The 24,572-nt window shown below is 41.6% G+C and overlaps 1 protein-coding gene across 6 annotated transcripts in view; it reads left to right on the plus strand.

Annotated features, from left to right (window-relative positions):
• LOC148354678 (CUGBP Elav-like family member 5) overlaps positions 1-24,572 on the plus strand; it is a 492,473-nt gene that overhangs the window by 168,743 nt on the left and 299,158 nt on the right. Inside the window, exon 1 of one of the 6 annotated variants that reach the window (XM_088349933.1) lies at positions 5,733-6,011. The exons of 4 other annotated variants lie outside the window; for them this stretch is intronic. Coding sequence is in view for 1 of the 2 variants with exons in the window: in XM_088349932.1 (XP_088206058.1) it covers positions 6,128-6,145 (18 nt within the window). In the remaining variant the exon portion in view is untranslated. Of the gene's footprint in view, positions 1-5,732; positions 6,012-6,044; positions 6,146-24,572 lie in introns of those variants that run through there. One more of the 6 variants, XM_088349932.1, reaches the window with a different exon arrangement.

The raw sequence follows: 24,572 nt of genomic DNA on the forward strand, positions 1-24,572 counted from the left end.
GTGGGCGACTAACCTTGCATCAGCTCACACAAACCCCCGACTCGCCCAGCACATTCGGACCCCTCTTTTCTAGTCACAGTGACCTAGCATATACAATATGTTATTGTTAAAGTCTTAGAACTAAGGTTTATCTTTCCTGGAAAATATATGTGACTGTTTTAAGGTGATTCAGATATGAAAATATTTAACAATGATGATGTCAGAGACCAGAAACGGAGGCAGGACCCACTTGCGTTTGTTTTACTCAGCTTTATCTAGAAGGAGGAAAAGGCTTGCACCCACGATCCGGTGATGGACGCTCATGAGTAGCAGATCGCTTGGAAAGCGGAAGTGGCACTTCCGTGGCGAGCGAAGGCAGTGTCGAGGGCGGGGGAAGAACAGGTTGATGGCCAGGACGGTGGAGCAGAAACGTAATCCAGTTCAGAAAAGGGGTCGGCGCCGTGAATCAAACGGGATTCAGGACAGGATCGAGTGAGGGTCGAGAGGGCTTGCCTAGCGTGGACTGAGGTTTGCAGACGGACTGGCGGGTGACAGGAAGACCGGGGTTTGAAAAGAGATAAGCCGCTAGTCGGCATCCGAGGCAGTTGGCGCCAAAGGAGCAGACTCATGTGACTCGCATCAGTAATCATGACGGATGAGATGTGATTCGTTTTTTCATGTAATCATGTGTATATGATTTATGACAATCATAGTCAACTTTGTTGTTCTCTGATTGTTTGTTCAGTTAGACTTTGTTACTCTCTTAACATATTCTACATTGAAGGTCTTTTTTACGTTTTGTTAGTTAGAGCAAATACTTCTTGTGTTCTTCAACATAACATTTTCCTCGCCTTATCTCAGATTACTCAGGGGTCGGCCCCCGTACAGTTGTAAGACCGTGTAGGGGTTTGTTGACCGATCCTAGGGTGAAGACCAAAACCAGCATTAAGCCACTTAAGTCCTTACCTATGAAACAGTCTGCCGGAGGACATCATGTCTGCAGGGATCCATGATAATAGTTGGGATTTTACTATCCTGTGGTACGCTATGTTTTTTATACAGCACCATGAGTGGCAGTGTTTTGCCAACACTTTGACTTAGGACCTCAACAGAGAGGATACCTAAGCCTGGGCTCCCAGGGACTAAGAACTGGTTACTTTCCCATAATGGAAAACCAACAAAGGCTGGGCGAGGCAAGGAAGGCCAGAACCGCGTAGCTTGCAGTAGTTCTACCCAACCGATGTGACGCAACACCTGTCATTGGGAGTCATTAGGTGACCAAACCCCCCAATTGCACCCTCTAATGCTGACCGTCAAGCAGGAAGGCAATGGGTACCAATGATATAAGTCTTAGGTATGACTCGGGTGGGCGCCCTACGCCCAGGGCCACCCAAGTTTATGATTTATGGTCTTCAACATTGAAACTTTTAAATTGAATTTGCCTTAATTATGTACTTTCTGTGATATTTAAGTCTCAAAGCATATCAAACTTTTTGAAAGACCCTGTATATGATCGTATTTGAGCAATGATTAAATAGTCGAAAAATATCGTTGGCAACATTTGCACAACATTGGCGGGGGGTTTTAAGGGTTATTGTTCTATCTTCGTTATTCATTATCCATTATCCGTTATCGGTCAGTTCATAATACGCTACAAAGCCAAGGAGCCGGGACTCTTACTCTCAGCCAAAAGGCCAAGCTAAGGTCCTAGCCCTAAAGCCTTGCTGCGATCATTGCGAGAGCACCGTTCCCGGAAGTACTGCAATACCGGGCCGATGCGTGGAGTGGGCAGAGCAAGCTCTTAGATAGTACACAATCTTAGATCTACAGTCGGCATTGGCGGAAACAGAAATCCTTACCACTGGATTACTAGGGAGTATGTGACTGTCCAAAAATTTGGATTTTATCTCTTCATCACACTATTTTTACTCATGGTGCCATGGGGTTTGAATATGTGGGGCCATGATTAAAATAATTTACTGACAATGGAAACTATGAACATAATACAAGAATAAACCCTGGTTATATCTCTGGAGAGGGGTGACCGACAGCAAGACAAACACATACAAAAACAAAGAAAATTTAAAAAAAAGGGAAAAAGTAGCAAAAAAACACACAAAGCATTTTGGACCATGGCCAACCCAAATGCCCAAACACCCAAACAAGTTAAGCACCTCGGCACCATGCTTTCGTCCCTTTAGATGAAACGAGACACAAGAAAGCAGCCATGTCACTCGGGTCAGGGTGACACAACACACTCTTCTGTTCAACAGCAGGGCCCGACAGCTTTTCACTGGTTTACCCCTGCCACAGCATACGGGTGCCCCATCGCGTCCAAACATCCCACTATCCTTTTACAACACCTCTCCACTCATTCCTATCACCAACAAGAGCTCTAGCTTCCACTAGATTTAGACCTCTTTCCTGCAGTGCACTCATAACACCATCCTTCTACGTCAATCGCGGCCTTCCTCTTGGTCTCCTTCGATGTACTTCTGCTCTGTAGATCCCCTTCAACATTCGCTCCTCATCCATCCTCTCCATGTGTCGTAACCAACCGACTACTCTCTTATCCACACGCTTGCGCAGTTCCACTACTACTCCAGTTCTGTCTCTCACAATTTCATTTCTCAATCTATAAAATCTTTTCACTCCTAACATACACCTCAAAAACGCTCAATGGTGCTAATCTAGCACATGATGCTAATTTTCTTGATTATCTATCAACCCCCATTTAACTGGCATTCTTTGATGTCTTTGATTTCCGACAATACTTGCTAACTTTATTGTCGTGTTTCTGTATACTATCCGACACCGATTATTTTTCTGTAAATAAATCATTTTCTAAAATCCAATGCATTTACAAGGGTTCCTGAGCTTTTTCATTTTAAGACACTGGCAAGCTACTCCAAGAACTAGCAAAAAAGTGATACACCCAATAAACTTTTCACGCTAAAATTATACAGGAAGGATAACAAAACAACTACTCTCCATTAATATTTGCTTTTCTGACTTATCTGCTGGCAAGTGTAGAATACTCTGACCTGATTCGGTTTGGGTAAGACTCCCACTCCTAGAAGAGGAAAACTAGCCGCCGGATTCGAACTCTGAACTTAACTCAGCGTCATCGGAGCATATCTTATAAGGATGAGAATTTCCATTGGGCTGGTTTTACGGCCTCAAACGTTTTTGTCTTCATCACAGCAACTGGAGCATGATTAAACGGCGCACGTTTAATGTAAAACTGAGCAAGCAGTCAACTTTCATTTTATTCATTTTTTTTAATGCAAGATTTAATGGAAATTTACCGGAGCAGCCTGCTACACGAGATCACGTCATTTCTTTGTATTAAGACATAGTCGAGCACCACGGCTAATTAGCCCGGGTTCATTTAAACTAATTGCTGTAAAAAAATGGCGACGTTGCTTCTGAGGCTCGGCTTGGATGAAAAGATCCGGCTATTTGAAATCGTGAACATTATCGGTTGATAGTAATAAGGTAAAAAATGAAAAATATGTTTAATAATTGTGTAAACTTTATGTACTCAGGTTTAGTGTCTTTTGATGACCCACAAAGCAATGATTCCAGTGGGAAATATATAAAACAATTGTAAAATTATCATTTTTTTCGATTAAACTGGTAACTGTAAATCTTGCTAATAGTAAATAGTAATGTCACAGTTGCCATGGCGCCCAATTGGCCCCGCCCGTGTGGCGCCAGCTGCGGCTCATTGACAGAGATTGGCTTTCCGTCTATTTAAGTTCAGTGCTCTCGTTCTTTGTCAGTCCGTCAACGAACTTCTGTCCCGCAAGACATGGGTTTTGACTCGGTCCTGTTTCCTGTTGGTATTCCCTGTCCGGTATTGTTCCCCTTTATTTTTGTCCAGTTTAGTATTGGTCGGGGTCTATTTTTGGCCTCTTTATTATTCGCTCCAGTTCTCATTCCCATCTAGTTTGTCCTGTTTATTTTCGATATCCTGTTTCATTATCAATCCTGTCCGACCGTCCTGTCCGTTATTGACCCCATCTGTCCGATATCTACTCGGGCAATTGGTATCGATCTCGTCGGCCTCTGGCTTCCTATCATTTCACGCCAGACTGCTGCCTAACGTGCATGACTCCCCATTTCCCATAAAATAAAAGGCTTGTGTGAGAAACGTCATGCGTTTTGGTCCTGATCCTGTTCTGGTTCATGACAAGTAAGGCATTCATAAAATGAGAAAAAAAAAATAACTTAAAAAATAATAATGCACAATTCTGATATTTTATACTGTATGTTATTATAATTATTGTTCGGGTAGAAGTAAAAGAGGAGCCAAAAATATTCAATATTTTCTAAAAATAACTATTCAAAAAATATATATAAATCTTTAGCAAAATGAAAAAAAGTGATCTTCTAAATGAGCTAACTTGTGTGCAAATAACTCATATTTTACATTTTACCTTTAAAAATCTGATGTAGCTAAAAAGGTTTTTGGGTGATTATTATTATTTTTCAATTAAGAAAACATATACTTATAAGTTACCAAACTAACTGAAAACTCATGATTTGGTTCAGTAAAGAAAAACAAACCAATTTTACTTTAACTATTTTGCAGTTTTTTGTACAGTGAAAATAATAATACTAAAAGTGAATATATTTCTTGTTTAAATTATATTTTATTCAGGAAGAATATTTTTTGAAAAATAACAATGTTATAAATGAGCAAATTTATGCAAAACTACAAATAATTTTACATTTGAGTTAAATCTGACTAGTATATAGAAGAAATGGAGAGAAATAAATAAAAAGAGGGGGAGAATAAAAGAGAAGGAAAGAGAGAAATAAGAGAGGACAAGAGGGAAAGAAAGAGAGAGAAAGAAAACAATCAAACAAAGGAAACAGAGAAAAGGAGATAAGGAGGTAAAGAGAGGGAGAAACTAAAGAAAGCAATATGGAGTAGGATTGCACAATAGAGAGAAATGGAGAAAAAAGGAGAGAGAAATAGAAAATAGAAAAGGAGAGTGAAATAGAGTAAGATAGCACAATAGAGAGAAATGGAGAAAAAAGGAGAGAGAAATAGAAAATAGAAAAGGAGAGTGAAATGAGAGATAAAAAGGGAGAGAAAACAGGGGAGACAGAGAAAGAAAGAGGGTAGGAAAGAGAGAGAAAAAGGGAGAAATAGAGAAAAAGAGGGAACAAGGGAGACAGAAAAAGGGAAGGAAAGAAATATATAAAAGGGAGGAATAGAGAAAGCACTATAGAGAGACAGAGAAAACTTTAAAGTTGGAAAGGGAGAAAAAAATAGATTAAAAATAAAAAAATAATAAAAAAATAGAAAAGGATACTGAGAAAGAGAGAGTGACAAATAGACAAATAGAGAGAGAAACCCTGAATCCCACCTATTTTTTGCTCCTATCTGTCCTCCGGCTTCGACCCGTTTTTTTATCCTGACCACGTCTACTCTCCCATCCCGGCTTTCGACCTCTTTTGACCCCGACCACGTCTACTCTCCTTTCCTGGCTTACAACCCTCTTCTGACCCCGACCACCTTTGTGCTCTTCTGTCCCGGCTACTGAACCGTTTTCCGTTCCTGACACCGCCATCGCTCGCCACGGAAGATCCATTTCAGCGTGACCTGCTTCCCGCGTGCAGCGACACCGGACCGTGGGCGCAGCCCTTTCTCTTTCCTCCAATAAAACTTGTGAGAAACGTAACGCAATTGGGTCCGTCTCCGTTCTAGTCCTGACACATATAACCCCTACCCAACAGCGCCACCTATATTCCGCCGTCAAACACAACAAATCGATTTTACATTATGGTCCCCTCAAGTAGCCAAACAAACGGATTTCCCGTTTTCTCTTCTTTTTTTCTGACGGTGTCACGTCGGCAGAGGGATTTCATTCCCGGGGTAAAGTTGATATGCAAACGCTCAAGCGCCGCCTCGTGTCGTTTTGCGCTCACGGTCAATGTTTTTCAATCACTCGGCCAATTAGGTGAAACCACAGAGAAAATGTCCCATCGATTTCCAGGGCGGGTTCAATTGCTGCCGTGTAATGACACATCTCGTCTCACTTTGGCTATTTTCCTACTGAAGACGTTGTGTGTACAGTACACTAATCAAATTTTGTCCCCCCCCCCCTTCTCTTTTGTCCCCCTGCTGTTTCTGATGCATCTCCGACATCAGGTAAGAAATTGTTCTATCATTCCTCCAATCAATAGCAATATGGCCTGTAGCAAGCAGCGCGCCGCCGCTGAGATTTAGATGTGTTCAAACGGCGCCCGCCGTATTTCACGACCGGGGCGCGAGAAAATGTTATCGGAGCCCCGGCGGATCGCTGCACTAAATCCCGTCGCCTTGCTTTTTTGTTTGGATCCAATGATGTTTGCTTTTGCCTTTGAATAATCCATCAGAAATGCGAGTGGCAGACATAAAACACATACAATAGCCCAAATTGTCAACACTTTTACCGGGTGATTCCACAAATTCATAGACTTTATTGGATTTTGCTAAAATGTAATTCATTCGGGCTGATAGTTGCAACCTCCTCCCTGCCATCTTTTGATAATCCATCAGAAATGCGCGAGGCAGACATAAAACATATACAATATACCGACTTGTCAACACTTTTACCAGGCTATTCCTTTCCACAAATTCCTAGACTTTATTGAATTTTGCTAAAATGTATGTCATTTGGGCTGATTGAATGACAGCTGTGTCCTCCTCCCCACCATCTTGCTGGAACCCCTCATCTGTTATACGAAGAGCATGCTGGAATACAAACAGACGTTTTTTTTTACGTTAGGGAAAGTGGTTAATAGCAGCGCGTACTGTACTGTGTTTTTGACTTCGTATCCTGAAACGCCTTTGTAACTAGAGGAAATATGTTCCCGTCCAGGACATCGTAACCTGGAAACTTTCGTATGTAGATACGGTAAGTAGAGGTACCACAGTGATTAAAAATGAATCCTGTCCTACCAAAAGCACCCAAGTTCACCCTAAATAGCTTTAAAGTACTTATTTCTGATCACTTAAAACACATTCGAATCGTATTAAACATAAAATGTAAATAAAAAGGCATTTGTGTCAGTCATATTAATCCATAATATGTTATGTTAAAGTCTGAGAACCAAAATACATGTCATGTGACTGTATTAAGGCAATTCTAATAAAATATTTAACAATGATGATTTTCTTTGAATACAGACGCTACCCTACTTATGAAACTATAGGTTTCGGACCATGGTTCGTAAGTTGAATTTGTTCGTAAGTTGCTTCAGGGCTATATTTTGTATGTTTAAGGCTTGTATAAGTAACCTGTATTGTTTTGAACTAAATAATAAACATTTTATTTAATAATATGCTCTATAAAGAGAAATAAAGTTGAGTTTAAGTTACTTTTGGAAGATGTGCTACAAGTAGTCCTTCTTCGAAAAAAGCATTCCGACCATTTTCTCAACCGCATCAATCTTTCTTATTCCACTTTCATTTCAAAAGACTCGGCTCGCTCTTCTTTACACTTCACATTAACCATATTGAATGGATGCACCAGATATTAAAGTCAAGTCAAGTCATGTTTATTTGTATAGCCCTTAATCACAAAGAGTCTCAAAGGGCTGCACAGATCAAAAACGTTTGCCTCTGGAACTCATCGTGACCTGGATTTTCCTTGCAAGATTTTTGTCGCAAATAAAACTATTCCTAAATTCTCCTGTTTAAAGGGGCTTGTATAAGAAAGGTACCACTGTACCTTCCCATGTAATGAAGGCCCGTGAGGAATTGGTGGGCACCCAGCAGGCTAACAAGGGGGTAACGCCTGCTAGTTTGTTAGTAGGCCAGGTCGCATGGGCAAACACATCTCGACGCTGCGGACACAATGGGCACGCGAGCGCTAATGGCTTTTGTATTGAGTGCTAGCTAGCGCCCAGGTGGAGTATGCTCCCTTCGGGGACTCTTTTTTTTGACGATGGGAAATGGTTGATAGCACTTTTTTCAGTGAGCAGTCAATAAATCTACTCACTGATATTGATACTAAATGCTAACACCATTACATATAAATATACATATACATAGAAGTACTTTAGTCCTAAAAAATATGCGCTTCATACTTGAAAAAAATATTCTGCAAACCATTATCCATGATCGCATATTGCCGCAAACCACGCAGGCATTTTTGTTAAGCCTGTTAGCTCTCTTTGCGCTTCTATCCATTATCCTCAATCGCATATTGCTGTGTCAAGCATGGTGGGTCTTATTTGACATTCGGTCCACCAAATAGTGAACTGCACTAGTGCGGGAGTGATCCATTATACTCGATTGAATATTGCTGTGGGAAGGGACCAGCAGACCATACTTTTTGTGGGGCCTGGTGGCATTTTTGTTGCCATTGTAAAAACGAACTGCATTTGTCCCGCCGCATTCCATTATCCGTGTTCGCATATTGCTGTGAGAAAGTCCTAGGAGTGACTACTTTTGTCGTTTTCTTCCATTATTTCTACCCAAAATAAACTGCCATCCCCAAACCCATACTGCTTGGAGCACTGACTGGCAGAAGGCAGATATGTGTGCAGGCATTCTATATTAGCCCACCTAAAATGAAATGCAGGGTCAGAGCCGCAATCCATTATCCCCGGTAGACTATTACAGAGACTATCATAAAGTATAATGTAAAATATGATAAAAATTCACAACATGAATAATATGTAAGTTATATAATAGATAATATAATACAGAATTTATGATAGTAAAAATAATAATTAAAAAAAATATAATAATAATAATAATAATAGTAATATGAACAATCAAACAAATGGGAAATGAATTGTAATATTTAATTATAATAGATGATTATAACAAGCTCTAGTCTCTTCAACACTACTTTTTGGAGACATGCTATTATAAACGTGCAAAAATGAATTGTCAGGACCAGAACGGAAACGGACCCACTTGCGTGACGTTTCTCACAAGTTTTATTGAAGGAAACAGAAAGGGCTGCGCCCACGATCCGGTGTTCGCTGGGTGCGGAACGGGGGAGTAGACGTAGTCGGGGAATAAAAAGGGACCATAAGCCGGGACGGGAGAATAGACACTAGCAAAAACGGAACAGGCGGGAGTCAGGGGTCAAAAAAGGCTTGCCTTAAAAAACAGAGGTTCGCAGACGGACTGACAACAGGGGATTGACAGGACTGGGTCCAAATACTGACAGGGAGCCAATCAGAACAGGCAAGCTGAGTCACATCAGTAATCAATACACAAATAGAAATAATGTGACTTTTTTTGCTAAATATTTAATGCAGTTAAGAAAAAATGTCAGTTATCAGTATCTGTATCTGCTACCAAAAGCAGGATTTTAATGGTTGTCATTATCGTTAGGAAAAAAAAAGTTATGGCACATCCCTAGTTATGTGTAATAATATTTCTTTTTTTTATTTATTTTTTTGCTAGTGAGAACTACTTGACATTTTCACGGTGCAAAAGTCTGGCAGCCATCATGCCGGTCGAGCCTCCCTTGATCACTTATTCATAAGAAAAAAAAGAAAAAGAGGATTGCTCGCAGCTAATCTGGAAGTTCCTATCACTATTCAGGCTAAATCAATAGGCTCAACATGATGGCTGCTGTTTCCTTTATTAGCTCAGTCATTGTTCTTCCCGCTCGCCTCCACACACACATACACACATCTTATGTTTTTGATTGTGTACGTTAATGCTAATAAAAAAACGCAAAAAATGTATCTGACTATCACACTGTTATATCTGACTTCTACCTGTCCTGGTTTCCTGACTACTTGACTCTGCTAGGAGTGAGAAATATGGCTGGAATTTTATTAAAATATGCTCTAAAAAAGCAAAAATGCTTGCACACTGATTTACAAACACATCATATTTTTCCTTGTGTACCTTACTGCTGTAAAAAAGGAGTGAATTATAACAATGCTACTTGGCTTTCACCTTTTCTGGTTTCCTGACTACTTTAGTCTGGTAGAAGTCAAAAGGAATGTGTAAGTTATATGATGATAAACTGACAGTACCAATGCACACACACACACCATATATGTTTTAGTTGTTTCCGTTACTTCTGTAAAAATCATGGATCATCACTTTGCTACATTTGTCTTTCACTTGTTATAGTTTCCGTCGCGATGGGTACAAGCAGTGGACCCAAATGGGTAACGCTTCACACAATCCTTTATTAATCGGGGAAGTCAGGGACAGGGGAAAAGACAGCATTCAGGTTCTCGCTGGGCAGGAGGAGCAGGAAGCCCTCGCGAATGAAATGTGGTCGGAGATTGGAACAAGTTTGGTAGCCGGGACGAGCGGGAAGCCAAAGATCAGGGATAAATACAGGAAACGGAATCAGGCATGATACGGGTAGCCGGGACACGATAACGGAGCATGAATCGGTGATCGATACAGGAAACAGAATTGGGCCGGACAAGGGTAGCCGAGACAGGAGAACGGAGCTTGGATCGGGGGTCGATACAGGAAACAGATTGGGATCAAAACGGGAGCCAGTCTAAAGTGCTTGCCTTGCATCATCTGGAACCTCTTCCATGAGTAGGTCAGTGTCTGTACACTGAAAAGCATGAATGCCTTTTTTATTGTGCACTTTGCTGCTGTAAAAATAAACCAAAAACGTGTGTCTGTCTCACACTGCTACGTCTGTCTTTCACCTCTTTGGGTTTCCTGACTACTTGAGTCTGCTAGAAGTCAACGATATGCAAGATTGTGCAAGGATTTACGAAGATATAAACTGAAAAGAAAGAATGCGTGCACACACACAAAAACACAACAACAACAACAACATAGTTACACGGAAACGCACACCCTGGCTCTCTGTCCCAACTTAAAGGGTCTCCGAGGGCCCAAACTGCCGGCCCTGTCCGTCTATTAATAAATGGCATTAACCACCTCCTCCGTTGGGGCCGATTCATTTTCCAGATGAAGTAGGCAAAAGTACAACACAACCTGTCCAGTTTTTTTTTTGTTTGTTTACGTTTACGGCTTCTTCGTTATCGCTCGGGGAGGATGAAGGTTTATCAGTTTGGTTGCTTCTGAGAAAAATAATTCCATACGAAGATTGTTTTGTAAAAACATCAACATTCGAAAGAAGTGAATGAAAGTATCACCGTTGTCAGTTTGTTATACGAAAGCATCAGCAGATGCAGGATTCTGTCGGGACCAGAATTAAAACAGGACCCAATTGCGTTATGTTTCTCACAAGTTTTATAAGTAGTCGGAAACAAAAAGGGGTTGTAAGTGTAGCGACCCTCTTTCATGCACGACACAAGGTTTCACAATCTCTGGGTTTATTGCCTGCATTCAATAAACAAAACAATACAAAAGTCAGGGGCCTCTGTTCACGACTGCAATTATCTTCAACGCTTACTAATTCACTTAAGCTACGGCAAGCAGACAACATGCGAGCACATTAATAATGAAACTTCGATAATAACAATGAACATAACTTTCACACGTACCTGCATTCAATAAACAAAACAATACAAAAGTCAGGGGCCTCTGTTCACGACTGCAATTATCTAAAATATTAAAGATACAAAAGAACGGGTCATCACTCAACAGGCCGCACCTCGTGGCGTGTTTGCATCAAAACACGTTGAATCTTCATTTCAAGCTGTATTGCTTAACTTCTTATTTAGTGCTTTTTTAATATACATCATTTAGAACAACTTATATATCTTTATATACAAAAATAATTTCGAAAGCAGCTCAAATGTCTAGCAAAATATGCATTTTTTTTATCCAACTGATATTGGGCACATCTTACCTTCAACGCTTACTAATTCACTTAAGCTACGGCAAGCGCTGAAGCCCATAAAGTGCCAAACGAAAAAAAACAGTCGCAGACGCCCATGACTTAACAACTGAATGAGGTACCGGAATATTAACAATAATACAACAAAAACACAGATTTTGTGAGAATTCAAAAAAACATTAAAAACAATCAAATTTCAACTCTGTTACACCCACCCCCACCGAATTCTGGACAAAATCTGACACTTGGTTATAAAATCAAAATCAATATATAACAGTAGTCATTGGGTCACACATATTAGGACCGACTTGAGAAGTATCCTTTAAGGATGCAGTGGACAGAGAAAATTCTCTGAACCAGCCACCGGCTATAGAATGCCTTACACATTCCACATTCACGCAAGACATATATAAGACATAAATGAGCACAAAACATTCTCTCCAAAACCAAGTTATTTCAGAAGAATTTTAAAGGGAAAAAATGTCATGCCCCAAGAGCTCGAACTACTGTGTTACGCATAGTCTAAACATTACACTGTAGGTGTCTGGTGACATCTTGTCTAGCCATAGTGTGAAGAAGCCTGTTGACTGGTCGTATAACACGACCCAGGCGTGTAGTGCGCTGTGGTGCAGACTCTGGTTGATCAGTGTGGCTAACGTTACCTCCAGAGACAGCAGCCACTACAGATTGAACATGATCATGCTCACTAAGAGTCGAAATGTCATCCCTAACAGCAGTGTCGTGAGTATGAGTGGTCAAGGAATGACCAGAGTGATCAGAACTTTCAGAGTTCAGCCCATGCACCCACTCTCTGGTTCTCTCCCCAGACGCAGGCGTGAGATCTGTGTAGTTGTCAGGGCCTGAGATGCTTACAAGAGTCGAGTCTGTCTGCCCTGTTCCTTTTTTGCATGTTCCTGAGCAATTGACATAGCCTCCCTCAGGTCTTCAGACAGTTTTGCAACATATCTGCCGTAGGTGGTAATGTCAGGGTCAGACAAAATGTTCCCAAACAGAGTGTCGACTGGGAGGCGAGGAACTCTCCCAAACATCAAGTAAAATGGTGCATATCCAGTAGTTTCATGAGCAGTGCAATTGTACATGAATGTGAGTGTTTGTAAACGTCTTGGCCAGTCCTGCTTTGATTCAGGGGGCAGAGCTCTAATCATATTGCCCAAAGTACGATTAAAACGCTCAACACTTCCATTTCCCATCGGATGGTACGGGGTAGTATGTGACTTACGCACCCCAGATAATTGTAAAAGTTCTGCAACCAAATTGCTCTCAAAGCTTGGGCCTTGATCACTGTGGATCCTCTCCGGAAAGCCATAAACACAAAAATACTTTTCCCATAGAACTTTAGCTACTTGCCTGGCTGACTGGTCTCTACATGGAAAAGCTTGTGCCAATCTGGTGAAATGGTCTGTTATCACTAATACGTCAACAGATTTGTTGTGTGAATCTTCAGCGGACCAGAAATCAATACAAACAAGTTGCAATGGGCGGGAAGTGGCAATGCTTTCCAGAGGGGCCCTCCCTGCAGGCTCAGTGACTTTGCTGACTATGCAACGCTGACATTGACGAACATGCATCCTCACATCTCTGTCCATATGCAACCAAAAGAATCTCTGTCTGGCGATGCTCAGGGTTCTTGACTGGCCTTGATGGCCCGCACTGTCATGCACCCCTTTTAAAACTTCGGCCTTCAGGCAATCAGGGACCACTAACTGATGGCGTTTTGCATTTGAAATCTGATTACGGGATACTCTGTACAAAACATCATCACTTAGAACAAACTTCTCCCAGTGCTTCAGGAGGCCCAGAACTTGACTTGTCTCGTGTGCCCTTTCACGTCTAGACGGTCTTCGAGACCGTTCCACATAAAACCGAAGACGAGACAAAACTCTGTCCCTGGACTGAGCCTCTCGCAGGTCATCCATAGAGAAGGCAGGCAGACTGGGTAGTGTATCTGGAATAAGGTGGGGCATGTGGCTTATCAGTTGAGCTGCACGAGTTCTCGCACCGGAGGCCCATTCAGTGTGTGACTGGACAACAGCAGCAACTTCTTGATTGGATACAGTCTGGGCCGACACGAGTAATGACTGGACATTTGTAGCTATAGAATGGGACAGCTTCTCTGCCATGACAGGCTGATCTGTAGAGTCTCTGAGAGTCTGTTGGACGGCTGTATCAGACAAAACCGCAGCTTCCGCAGTGAGATCATGAAGAGGTTCACTGACTAGTCTGTGGCCAACATTCTGACAAAAAGGGACACGGCTGAGAGCGTCAGCAACCGTGTTTTTGGGACCAGGCACATATTTGATTTCAAAATTGTAACTGGCCAGCTTTGACACCCATCTTTGCTCACAACAGTCCAATTTGGGTTTAGTCATAATGTGTGTAAGTGGATTATTGTCAGTCCAGACGGTAAACTCATGGCCTTTCAACCAATGGCTAAACTTCTCACACACAGCCCACTTCAGTGCAAGAAATTCCAAACGGTGAGCTGGGTAGTTCTTCTGTGACCGGGTCAAAGACTTGCTAGCGAACGCAATTGGCCTAGCCACTGTGTCACCTTCACGTACCTGGGACAAAACGGCTCCAAGGCCATCAAGTGAGGCGTCAGTCGACAGCAAAAATGGACGACTAAAGTCTGGATGAGCCAAAACCACAGAATGGATAAGGGCCTTTTTGAGGTCTGTAAATGCCTGGTCGTGGTCAGCAGTCCAGTCACCTGATTTCAGTTTGCGGCCCACTACATTGCATTTGGGCTTTCTGCCTTTCTTCTGTTTCTGGCCAGCCAGCAGATAAAACAAGGGCTTTGCGAGTGTTGAATACCCCGGAATGAAGAGTTGATAAAAATTTAACATGCCCAAGAAAGACCGTACACGTTTCTCAGAAGGTGTCGCTCCATCCGACTCCATCAAGTCCGCCACAGTCATTTTGCTTATACTTTCAACTTTTTCTGGATCGGTTGACACTCCATGTTCATCAATAATGTGGCCCAAGAATTTTACAGATTTCCTTAAAAAGTGACATTTCCTGGGGGCCAGTTTCAGATTGTGGGCACGGAGTCTGCTGAACACCATTTCAAGACGTCTGAGTGCAGAACTTTCATCAGGGGCAAAAACTAAAATGTCGTCCAAGTAGCACAACAAACTTAAATAGTTTTGGTCCCCGAAAATGGAAGTCATCATCCTCATGAAACTCCCTGGGCTATTACAGAGCCCCTGTGGCAACCTGTTGTACTCATAAAGCCCCATAGGCGTAGTGAACGCTGAGTACTTCCTATCATCTTCGTGTAAAGGCATGTTGTAAAACCCAGACGTCAAGTCCATTGTACTGAAGAAGGAGTTGCCACCAAGTGCTGCTAAGCAATCAGCCTGATGTGGCAGAGGATGAGCGTCTTTCAGAGTCCTCTTGTTCAACCACCTAAAGTCAGTGCACACACGCATATCACCATTCTTCTTCCAGATGAGAACTAAAGGTGAAGCATATTCACTTGTCGACTTTCGAATGATCTCTTTCTCTTCCATTTCATTCAAGACTTGGCGTAATTTTTGATACTGACTCGGTGGCACACGTCTGAAAGGGAGTCTGAACGGCTTTTGGTCAACCAGATGGATTCTGTGAACAAAGTCCTTCGCCTTTCCGCAGTCAAGGTGATTACGCGAGAAGATGTCTTGGTAGTGAATGATCAGCTCTGACAACTTGTCTTTACACTCAGACGATGCATCACAACAGCCAACATCTAGTTCACCCAGGCCAATAGACTGTAGCTTCTCCTCAGCATTACTTACATCAGAGCAGACAGGAGGCAATTGCACAACGGAAGTACTCTGATGGCCACTGACCAGGTCTAGATCCTCCAAAGCAACACAAGGCACCAAGTCAGCCAGCTTTGCATTGCGTCTCAAAAACATTTCACCACCACTCCATCTATGCAAGCCAGCTAGCATTGAAAGAAATTGCTCCGTTTCAGCATTAGTGGATGATGGAGCAGAGATTGCTGTCCAGTACGCACTAAACTTCTTTGACTCATGCAATATGTTTCTGATAACATTAGTTCCAATGATTAGGTCATCAGGTTGCCCCTCAACAATTGTTGGCACAATCATTTTACAGTTATTGATTTCCATATGGATGTTGAAAGCTGACTTTGGGCACACTCGTCGACCCCCAACACCAATGAGTGTCACGTTGGTGGAAAATTCGTCTTCTGTATGTACTGCTCCAACAGAGAGCATCTTACGCAGAGCAGTCTCACTAAGGGCCATGGAGCCACTATCCAACATCCCCCCCAAAGTCATACTGCTCCCCACTCTAACTGGTACATAAAACAAACTATCGCTGCCCCCTACAGTATGTGTGTTTTGATAAACAATATTAGGCAACTGAGATTGTGTGAACGTGTCAGAATTAAAAACTGAATTGAAATTGAGATCAAATGGGTGGGAGAACTCATTTTGACCTGTACGGCCTCCCTCTGAATACAGGTCAGCTAGTTTCCCGAAACTGAACTGATTTGGGGAGAAACTTTGTCGGGGCAATGCTGCTTAGAGTGACCAGGGGCTAGACACTTGAAACACAGATTATTCAATTTGCAATGATATAAAGTGGAGTGATCAGCGCCACCACACACCTTACATGGAGGGGAGTTGAAAGGACTTAAGCGCCTCTGAATACGCTCAGGATTGCGTGGCTCCACTCTAGATAAAACTCTCTCTAGCATGCTCATCATTCGGCCAAGGACATCACTGTCATCTTTCTGAGCAGGCTGTGGGACATGCTGTGGTAGGACATGCTGTGGTGGGACATGCTGTGGTGGGACATGCTGTGGTGGGACACGGACAGGCGGTGAGACATGCTGTGGGCGCTGGGCATGCTGTCGAACACATGAAAAATCTGTATATGGATCGGGGTTAACATGGTGGGGACAAATGGACTGGAGACCCGTCTCTATAGAGCCAGAGTAGGAACAACAAGAAGATTCACTGTCAAGCACTGCAGTCGGGTAATTCTTCAGTGGAGGGACACTGCAAGACCTAGTTGACGCCCCTGATTCCCTTTGATACTCATCTATCCTGAGTTGAACGTCCCTAGAGGTCCACTCATTAACAGGCTTGCATCTAAAATGTTCGATAGCTGTGGATCAGGACAGTACTTTGCAAACATTTGTGCCACTTCCCCACCAAGGTTTTCCATTTTTCTGCCCAAGCGACGCAAACCCTCATCAGCAGTGTCTGCTGCTTTGTTTAGTCTGATCCAGTAGTCAACTGGATTTTCCTTTGGCGTGGGTAGCGTGGTGTAAAAATCTTGCAACGGGAGAGTTGACGAGGAATGACTAAAGTATCGTATTAGAATGTCATAAATGATATCTGGGTCTTGCCTCACATCAAGTGCCTCATCACTCCTGAGAGCTACTCTGACAACGTCTCTTGCCCTCCCTAAAAGCCTGCTTAGTATCTCATCTGCTTTTTCAGCTGTTGTATAAGACTGTTTCCGAAGCTGGGCTTTAGTCATGGTGATCCATTCTTGAATTGAAAACTTGTCAGAACCATTTCCCCTGAAAGTCACAATTTCACGTTCAGTCTTGACATGGACAATTACCGGTGTAGTGTTTACCTGCGTTGTGTTATGTGGTCTGGGGTCGTCTTTAGTCATAGCAGTCGCTGCTTTGCCAGTCATTGGTGTGTCATGTGCATGTGTGCGATCAATGAAACCAGAAGAGAGCAGACTAGCCAATACTGAGTTGCCTATCTGCTCTCCAATTCGGCCTACCATGTCAGTCAGGTGTTGCAGGGCAATGTTATCACTCATTGGGGTTGAAGTCTGTGCACTCTCCCTCAAGAACTGTTCACTTGGAGACCAGTTTGGGCTCATACCACGCCCCTTGTCCCTCCCATCACTAACATGTTCTTGGAGACCACCTACACCTTCACTTCCATACCCACTAGTAAGTGTGTTTGCATTCAAACCATTAAAATGGACACCCCTGCCCCTGCCAATAGAAAAGCCCTGAAAATCGTCATTTTGACTACTATATCCTTCAGCCATTATACTTTCAGTAGTATAAAGAATAGAAAATAAAACAGGAAAAAAATAAAAACCAGAAATTAACGAATAATTTACGTATTGATAGCAAATGCACAGTGGCACAAATACATAAGACGAAATCAACGCGCCAATGAAGTGCAACAGTACCCTCTAGTGGACACAAGAAGAATATGCAGCAACGCCGGGATCTGCTCAGAGGCTGATCAAAGTGATCCAGTTGTGTAGTCACGGCACCAGTGTAGCGACCCTCTTTCATGCACGACACAAGGTTTCACAATCTCTGGGTTTATTGCCTGCATTCAATAAACAAAACAATACAAAAGTCAGGGGCCTCTGTTCACAACTGCAATTATCTTCAACGCTTACTAATTCACTTAAGCTACGGCAAGCAGACAACATGCGAGCACATTAATAATGAAACTTCGATAATAACAATGAACATAACTTTCACACGTACCTGCATTCAATAAACAAAACAATACAAAAGTCAGGGGCCTCTGTTCACGACTGCAATTATCTAAAATATTAAAGATACAAAAGAACGGGTCATCACTCAACAGGCCGCACCTCGTGGCGTGTTTGCATCAAAACACGTTGCATCTTCATTTCAAGCTGTATTGCTTAACTTCTTATTTAGTGCTTTTTTAATATACATCATTTAGAACAACTTATATATCTTTATATACAAAAATAATTTTGAAAGCAGCTCAAATGTCTAGCAAAATATGCATTTTTTTTATCCAACTGATATTGGGCACATCTTACCTTCAACGCTTACTAATTCACTTAAGCTACGGCAAGCGCTGAAGCCGATTAAGTGCCAAACGAAAAAAAACAGTCGCAGACGCCCATGACTTAACGACTGAATGAGGTACCGGAATATTAACAATAATACAACAAAAACACAGATTTTGTGAGAATTCAAAAAAACATTCAAAACAATCAAATTTCAACTCTGTTACATAAGCTGGGACGGGAGATTAGATGTGATCGGGATCAAAACGGGAGCAGAAACGGGACAGGCGGAGGTCAAGGTCGATAAAGTCTTGCCTTGTATACATGGAGATTCGCAGACGGACTGAACCCCACGGGATTGAAAGGACTGAGTTCAAATAGTGACAGGGAGCCAATCAGAACCTGCGGCGGGTGGCGCCAAAAGTGCGGTCACAGCTGAGTTACATCAGTAATCATGACAAACCCTGCTTGTGGGGTTCTAGCACCTTCCAGTGGTGGGGTTATTAACATACTTTACATTTATTAAGGAATGTTTTGGCCGGTGAAAGGAAATTGTAATTTTCTTAGAAAGTTTTTAAATAATATAATACAATAAAAAACGCAAGCGCTGTTAATGTTTCATAAAAATAATAGATACAACTTTTTTTTTATATACTATTTTTGAGAAAATGTCACAACAATGTAAATGATTTGTGGCAATAACTAAAAAACAATTATAATTTTGAATTGTCATGAGAAATTAAATGTTAATAATACATCCATATAGTAATTAGGAAATATCATCATGGTCATGTGAAAATGACACACAGTACCTCCATTTTTTGTGTTTTTTAAAATGCGTTTACAAGGTTAATATTTCGTAAATACAAACAAATAATAAGCGACCACGAATGTGGATTAGCCTCTTTTACATGACAATGATAAAAAAGAATGATCTTTTTTATAAATCATAAACTATTAATTGACATTGTGAACATTCCATTAAGACAGTGTCAAAAAAATTGAGATATGTCTCTTTCACATACCAGCGTCGATATCCTGTATTATTTTTATACATCGCATATTTTATACATTGTAAAAAAATCCCCAAAATAAAAAGCAAATATTATTTTTTCAGCTAAATGTGCAATTTTTATTAACATATATCACACAAGGGTCTACATTGTAAACATTCCATAAATGCCCAAAATACAAGTTTATTTTTCTTGGACACTGTCAAAATTATAATTTTTTTTCCCATGTATTGCAAAAAATAAAATAAAACGCTTGTTAAATCTTCTTTGAAAATGGATAAAAAAATATCGTATTCAAACATTTTTTGTGCATTGGGTTTTATTCAGGGCAGGAGCTCTAGCACCACCCAATGTCAACCTGTGCACGCCACTGCATGCAAGTTGTTGAAGTATTTCTACAATACGGTACAAGTAATAAAATATATAATATAAAATGGAATAAATCATAGATAATATAATGAAATATACAACATAGATGAGGCAGCACGGCGGCGCAGTGGTTAGCGCGTGTGCGGCACAGTTCTAAGGTCCTGGGAACCTCCTGTGTTGGTTCAAATCCAGCTACCGGACTTCTTGTGCGGAGTTTGTATGTTCTCCCCGTGCTTGCGTGGGTTTCCCTCGGGCACTCCGGTTCCCTACCACATTCCAAAGACATGCATTTCAGGTGGATTGTCGGTCCTAATTGTCCCTAGGTGTGAATGAGCGAGCGAGTTGTCTGTCCCTGTGTGCCCTGCGATTGGCTGGCAACCTGTTCAGGGTGTCCCCTGCCCACTGCCCGATGATTGCTGGGATGGGCCCCAGCACCCCCGCGACCCTACTGAGGATGAGCGGTGCAGCCCAAGTTAATATAGATCAGATTGGGTCGATACCGGACAGGACGGGACAGACAGGAAAGATAATGAACCGGAATATCGAAAATAAACAGGATAAACTAGACGGGAACGAAAAGTGGAGAAAATAATAAACAGGACAAAAATAGACGGAAACAAAACTGCAAACCGAAATTAAACAGGACAAAATAAACGGGAACAATACCGGATAGGAGATACCAACAGGAACACGACCGAGTCGAAACCCACGTCTTGAAGGGCAGAAGTTCGTTGACGGGCTGACAAAGGAAGCGTGAGATCACTGAGCTTAAATGGACAGAAAACCAATCTGTCAACGAGCCGCAGCTAGCGCCACACGGGCGGGGCCAATTGAGTGCCATGGCAACCGTGACAAATAATACAAATAAATATGAGTAATCAATAAAACATATAAAAAATATAACACAATATAAATATCGAAATAAATATGATGAAAAATATGTCATTTCAATATAATGCATATTAATAGGATAATAATAATTAAAATCGAAATGAAACAATATGAATTATTTTAATATAAAATAATGTAGATAATCCAAAAAATATATAGAAAATATGATAAATAATAATAAATTGACAAACATGCTAACTAACGCCACACTAGACAACCAATATCAGATATTCCTCCAATCACAATTAGTGCCAATGACATATATCTACGCCAAACATCTGCTTTTCATTTAAGTTGGCTGGCAATGAAAGAGTTAAAAAATACCTTTTTATTTAATTGGCATTATTTTGGGTAGGATTTCGGGAGCGCAGGATCGATTAAATAACGTAAGCGTCCTGATGTTGACTTATTTGTTCTCCGATGTTTTTCCCAGTCCCGGGAATAGCGGGTTAGTTTGAAATTGGGAGGGAAAACGTCTCATTATCCTAACCCAGTCACAGTTATTCCCTATGAAGTGCGCATAAAAGCTGGGAGAGAAAGAGCAAAAAAGCTGAAAGCTAGGAGAAAAAAACAAAACAAGAGTAAGCTTTTAAGAAGGAGAATTGTGGAAATAAAAGGATGCACATCAAAAGGATTTGGCGTAGGAAGGAAAGCACCACGTGTATTTTTTTCTTTTTTCACTCTCCCCCCATCACCGTTATTTTTAGGAAGCAAAAAGAGATGACATTTTCTGACTGCTTTATCGGCTGAGCTCCACACTTTTAAAGTCGCCTTGTGAAGAGGATATCAAATGAGTACGCGCTGATACGGCTAATGCTAATAAAAACCTCAGCACTTTTACGCAATTATTGTTTTTGTATGTTTAAAGCAACATGGATTTTTTTTAGCTCCCCAGATAAAAAAAGGATGCTTATTTTCATTTTTTTTTTCTCCTTGCACAAAATATAATTAGACGTAAAACTGTGCTGTTTAAAAAAATATGTAGGATTTACACATATAAACTATTAATTTATGTCATGTTTACTGTGAATCAGCTGTGCCCGCTCTTTTGGCGCCAACTACCTTGGATTCTGATTGGCTCCCTGTCTCTATTTAAACCCACTCCTTTCTGTCACCGGTTGTCAGTCCATCTGCGAATCTCAATTTACCGTATTTTCCTCACTATAAGGCGCACCTAAAAGTCTTAATTTTTTTCAAAAGCTGACCATGCGCCTTATATTTGGATCAATATTAAGTCGCAAAGTCTTGCAACTAATGCAAGCAGCCACCGACTAGATTTCCCCCCGAACGTGAAGTAGTCCGTGGTGTATGCTGGGATTTATATACAGGTGTTTCATTGGCTAACCAATGTGTCAATCATCATTTGAATCGATCACTATTGGCTAAAGTTATTCGGAGGTAAAGGGGGCGGATCCTTTTTATCATTTACAGGCTCGCATAGGCTAAAGGGGCAAAACAAACCCTGCAATTGGCCGAAAAAGATGTGTCAATCATCAGTTGAATCGATCACTATTGGCTAAAGTTATTCGGAGGTAAAGGGGGCGGATCCTTTTTATCATATACAGGCTTGCATAGGCTAAAGGGACAAAACAAAGCCTGCAATTGGCCAAAGAAGATGAATGTGAATAGCATGTTGGGTAGAACTACGGCATAGAGTAAACAGTATTTTACTATTCTGTACTGTATTTGTAAATATTTTACTCTCCTGGATTTACTACACTCACGGATATAAGAGGACCATGGTTGCACATTATTATTGAACACAACGACTTCGGTGAGCTACTCCGGCTATATATTTTCCCAGTATCTTGTTTCAGAGTGCTCTCGATGTTTCTGTGATGGGTCTTTTTTAAAATTAAACTCAATTCCAAGTGTTTATTGTCATATGTACAGTAAAGTTGCGAGCGAAAAATAAATTATAAACTAAGCAATGGTTGGCATTTCTTGAATCCCAAGACTTTAACCTTCCGAATGATATTTGGAATGATGCATTTGAGTAACATCGTACTGACACCGCATCCGCACGTGTTTACGACAAGTATTTGCTTCTTTGCAAGCTTTCGGAATGTTAAGGGGGTAATAAGTTTGACTGAACTATCTGACTGTTTTGTCGACCTTCCCATTGTAGTGCCTTATAATCCTGTGCGCCTTATGTATGGAAGATATAGGACCAAAAACTATTTTTTGGGGGTGCGCCCTATAACCCGGTGCGCCCTATAACCCGGTGCGCCCTATAGTGCGGAAAATACGGTACTCTTTTTCAACCCTGACTCACTCCTGTTTTTGCTCCCGTCTGTTCCCCGGCTTCGACCCGTTTTTTGATCTTGACCACGTCTCCAATCCTCTCCTGGCTTTCCACTCGTTGCTGATCACAACCACGTTTTTTGCTCTCCTGCCCCGTTTTTTCCGTTGTCGACACTGCCATCGCTCGCCACGGAAGTGCCACTTCCGCGTTCAGAGCGACCTGCTTCCCGCGACCAGGGTAAAGGAGGTAATGCTGAGCCAAAAACACATTGTGTTCCGCATGCTCACATCGTAAAGCAGGGAGGTTGTAATCTGGGGGTCTATTTTATTAATAAAAATGTTTTGTGAGCGCTCATCAACAGTATTTTCAAGCCTTTGTGTCACCGCCTCACTTGACATTCCATCAACTCAGCTTCCTCCCACTTTGAATATGGAATTGGCGACAAAACGGCATCCGTGGACTCGTATGTTTCCGAGGCTGGCTCGTATGTATGGGAGATGAGCGACCCCCCCGGGAACCAGTCAGTGATGAAACATTCAGGAAGAGTTGCCAAAGGAGCCCCTCGGCCGGCCCGGCTGTAAAATGAAGCAATCTACGCTCACGGAGACCTATTGCTTTCATTACCGCAGAAGCCCCAACCCCCCACCCCCCATATACCGCATCAAAGGCTGTATTTTAAGATAAACGCTACGCCGGCGTTCTCGGACAGTAGGCGGTCCTAGAAGCTCCTTTGCATACCACACGCTGGCACAAAAGTAGTAGTTAAAAACAAAACATCCTTCAAGATTGCATCCGACTTGAGATAAAGGCATTACAGAAGAGTCGGGATTTCACTGAGCATACGCCAATGCCGTGCTAATAGAGAACCTATCTTGCCACATGTAGAAATATGTATGAAAAAATATATCCTCACATACATAAAACACGTAATACCTAAATACATGACATAAATGCAATTTATTCATATATGTGATGCATTTAGTAATTTTTTTCAGTATTCATTCAGTATTTATGTTGTGTATTTCAGCAAGAATTTTGGTATGTATTCAGGCAAACATTTTGTTCCGTCTTTCGTTGGATATTTCAATTGAGTATTCTGGCCGAGTATTTTGTCCGAGTATTTTGGCTGGGCATTTCAGTCGAGTTAATCGGTGGGATATATCTGTCGGGTATATCGGTCCAGCATTTCGGTTGAGTTTATCGGTCGAGTGTATCGGTCCATTATATCTGTAGAGTATTTCGGTCCAGTGTATCAGTCGAGAGTTTCGGTCGGCTTTATTGGTCGAGCATCTTGGTCGGCTTTATCAATCGAGTATATTGTCGAGTGTTTTGGTTGAGTATATCAAGTATATCGGTCGAGTAATTCTGTCGAGTAATTCGGTCGAGTAATTCGGTCGAGTAAATCAGGCAAGTATATCAGTCGAGTATTTTGGTTGACTTTATCGGTCGAGTATTTTGGTCGAGTTCATATCTTCGAGTATTTTGGTGGAATAAATTTGTCGGGTATATCAGTCGAGTATTTCGTTTGTGTAT

This window comes from Urocampus carinirostris, chromosome 12 (assembly GCF_059441175.1).
Source record: "Urocampus carinirostris isolate Australia breed hairy pipefish chromosome 12, RoL_Ucar_1.0, whole genome shotgun sequence".
Lineage (NCBI taxonomy): Eukaryota > Metazoa > Chordata > Actinopteri > Syngnathiformes > Syngnathidae > Urocampus > Urocampus carinirostris.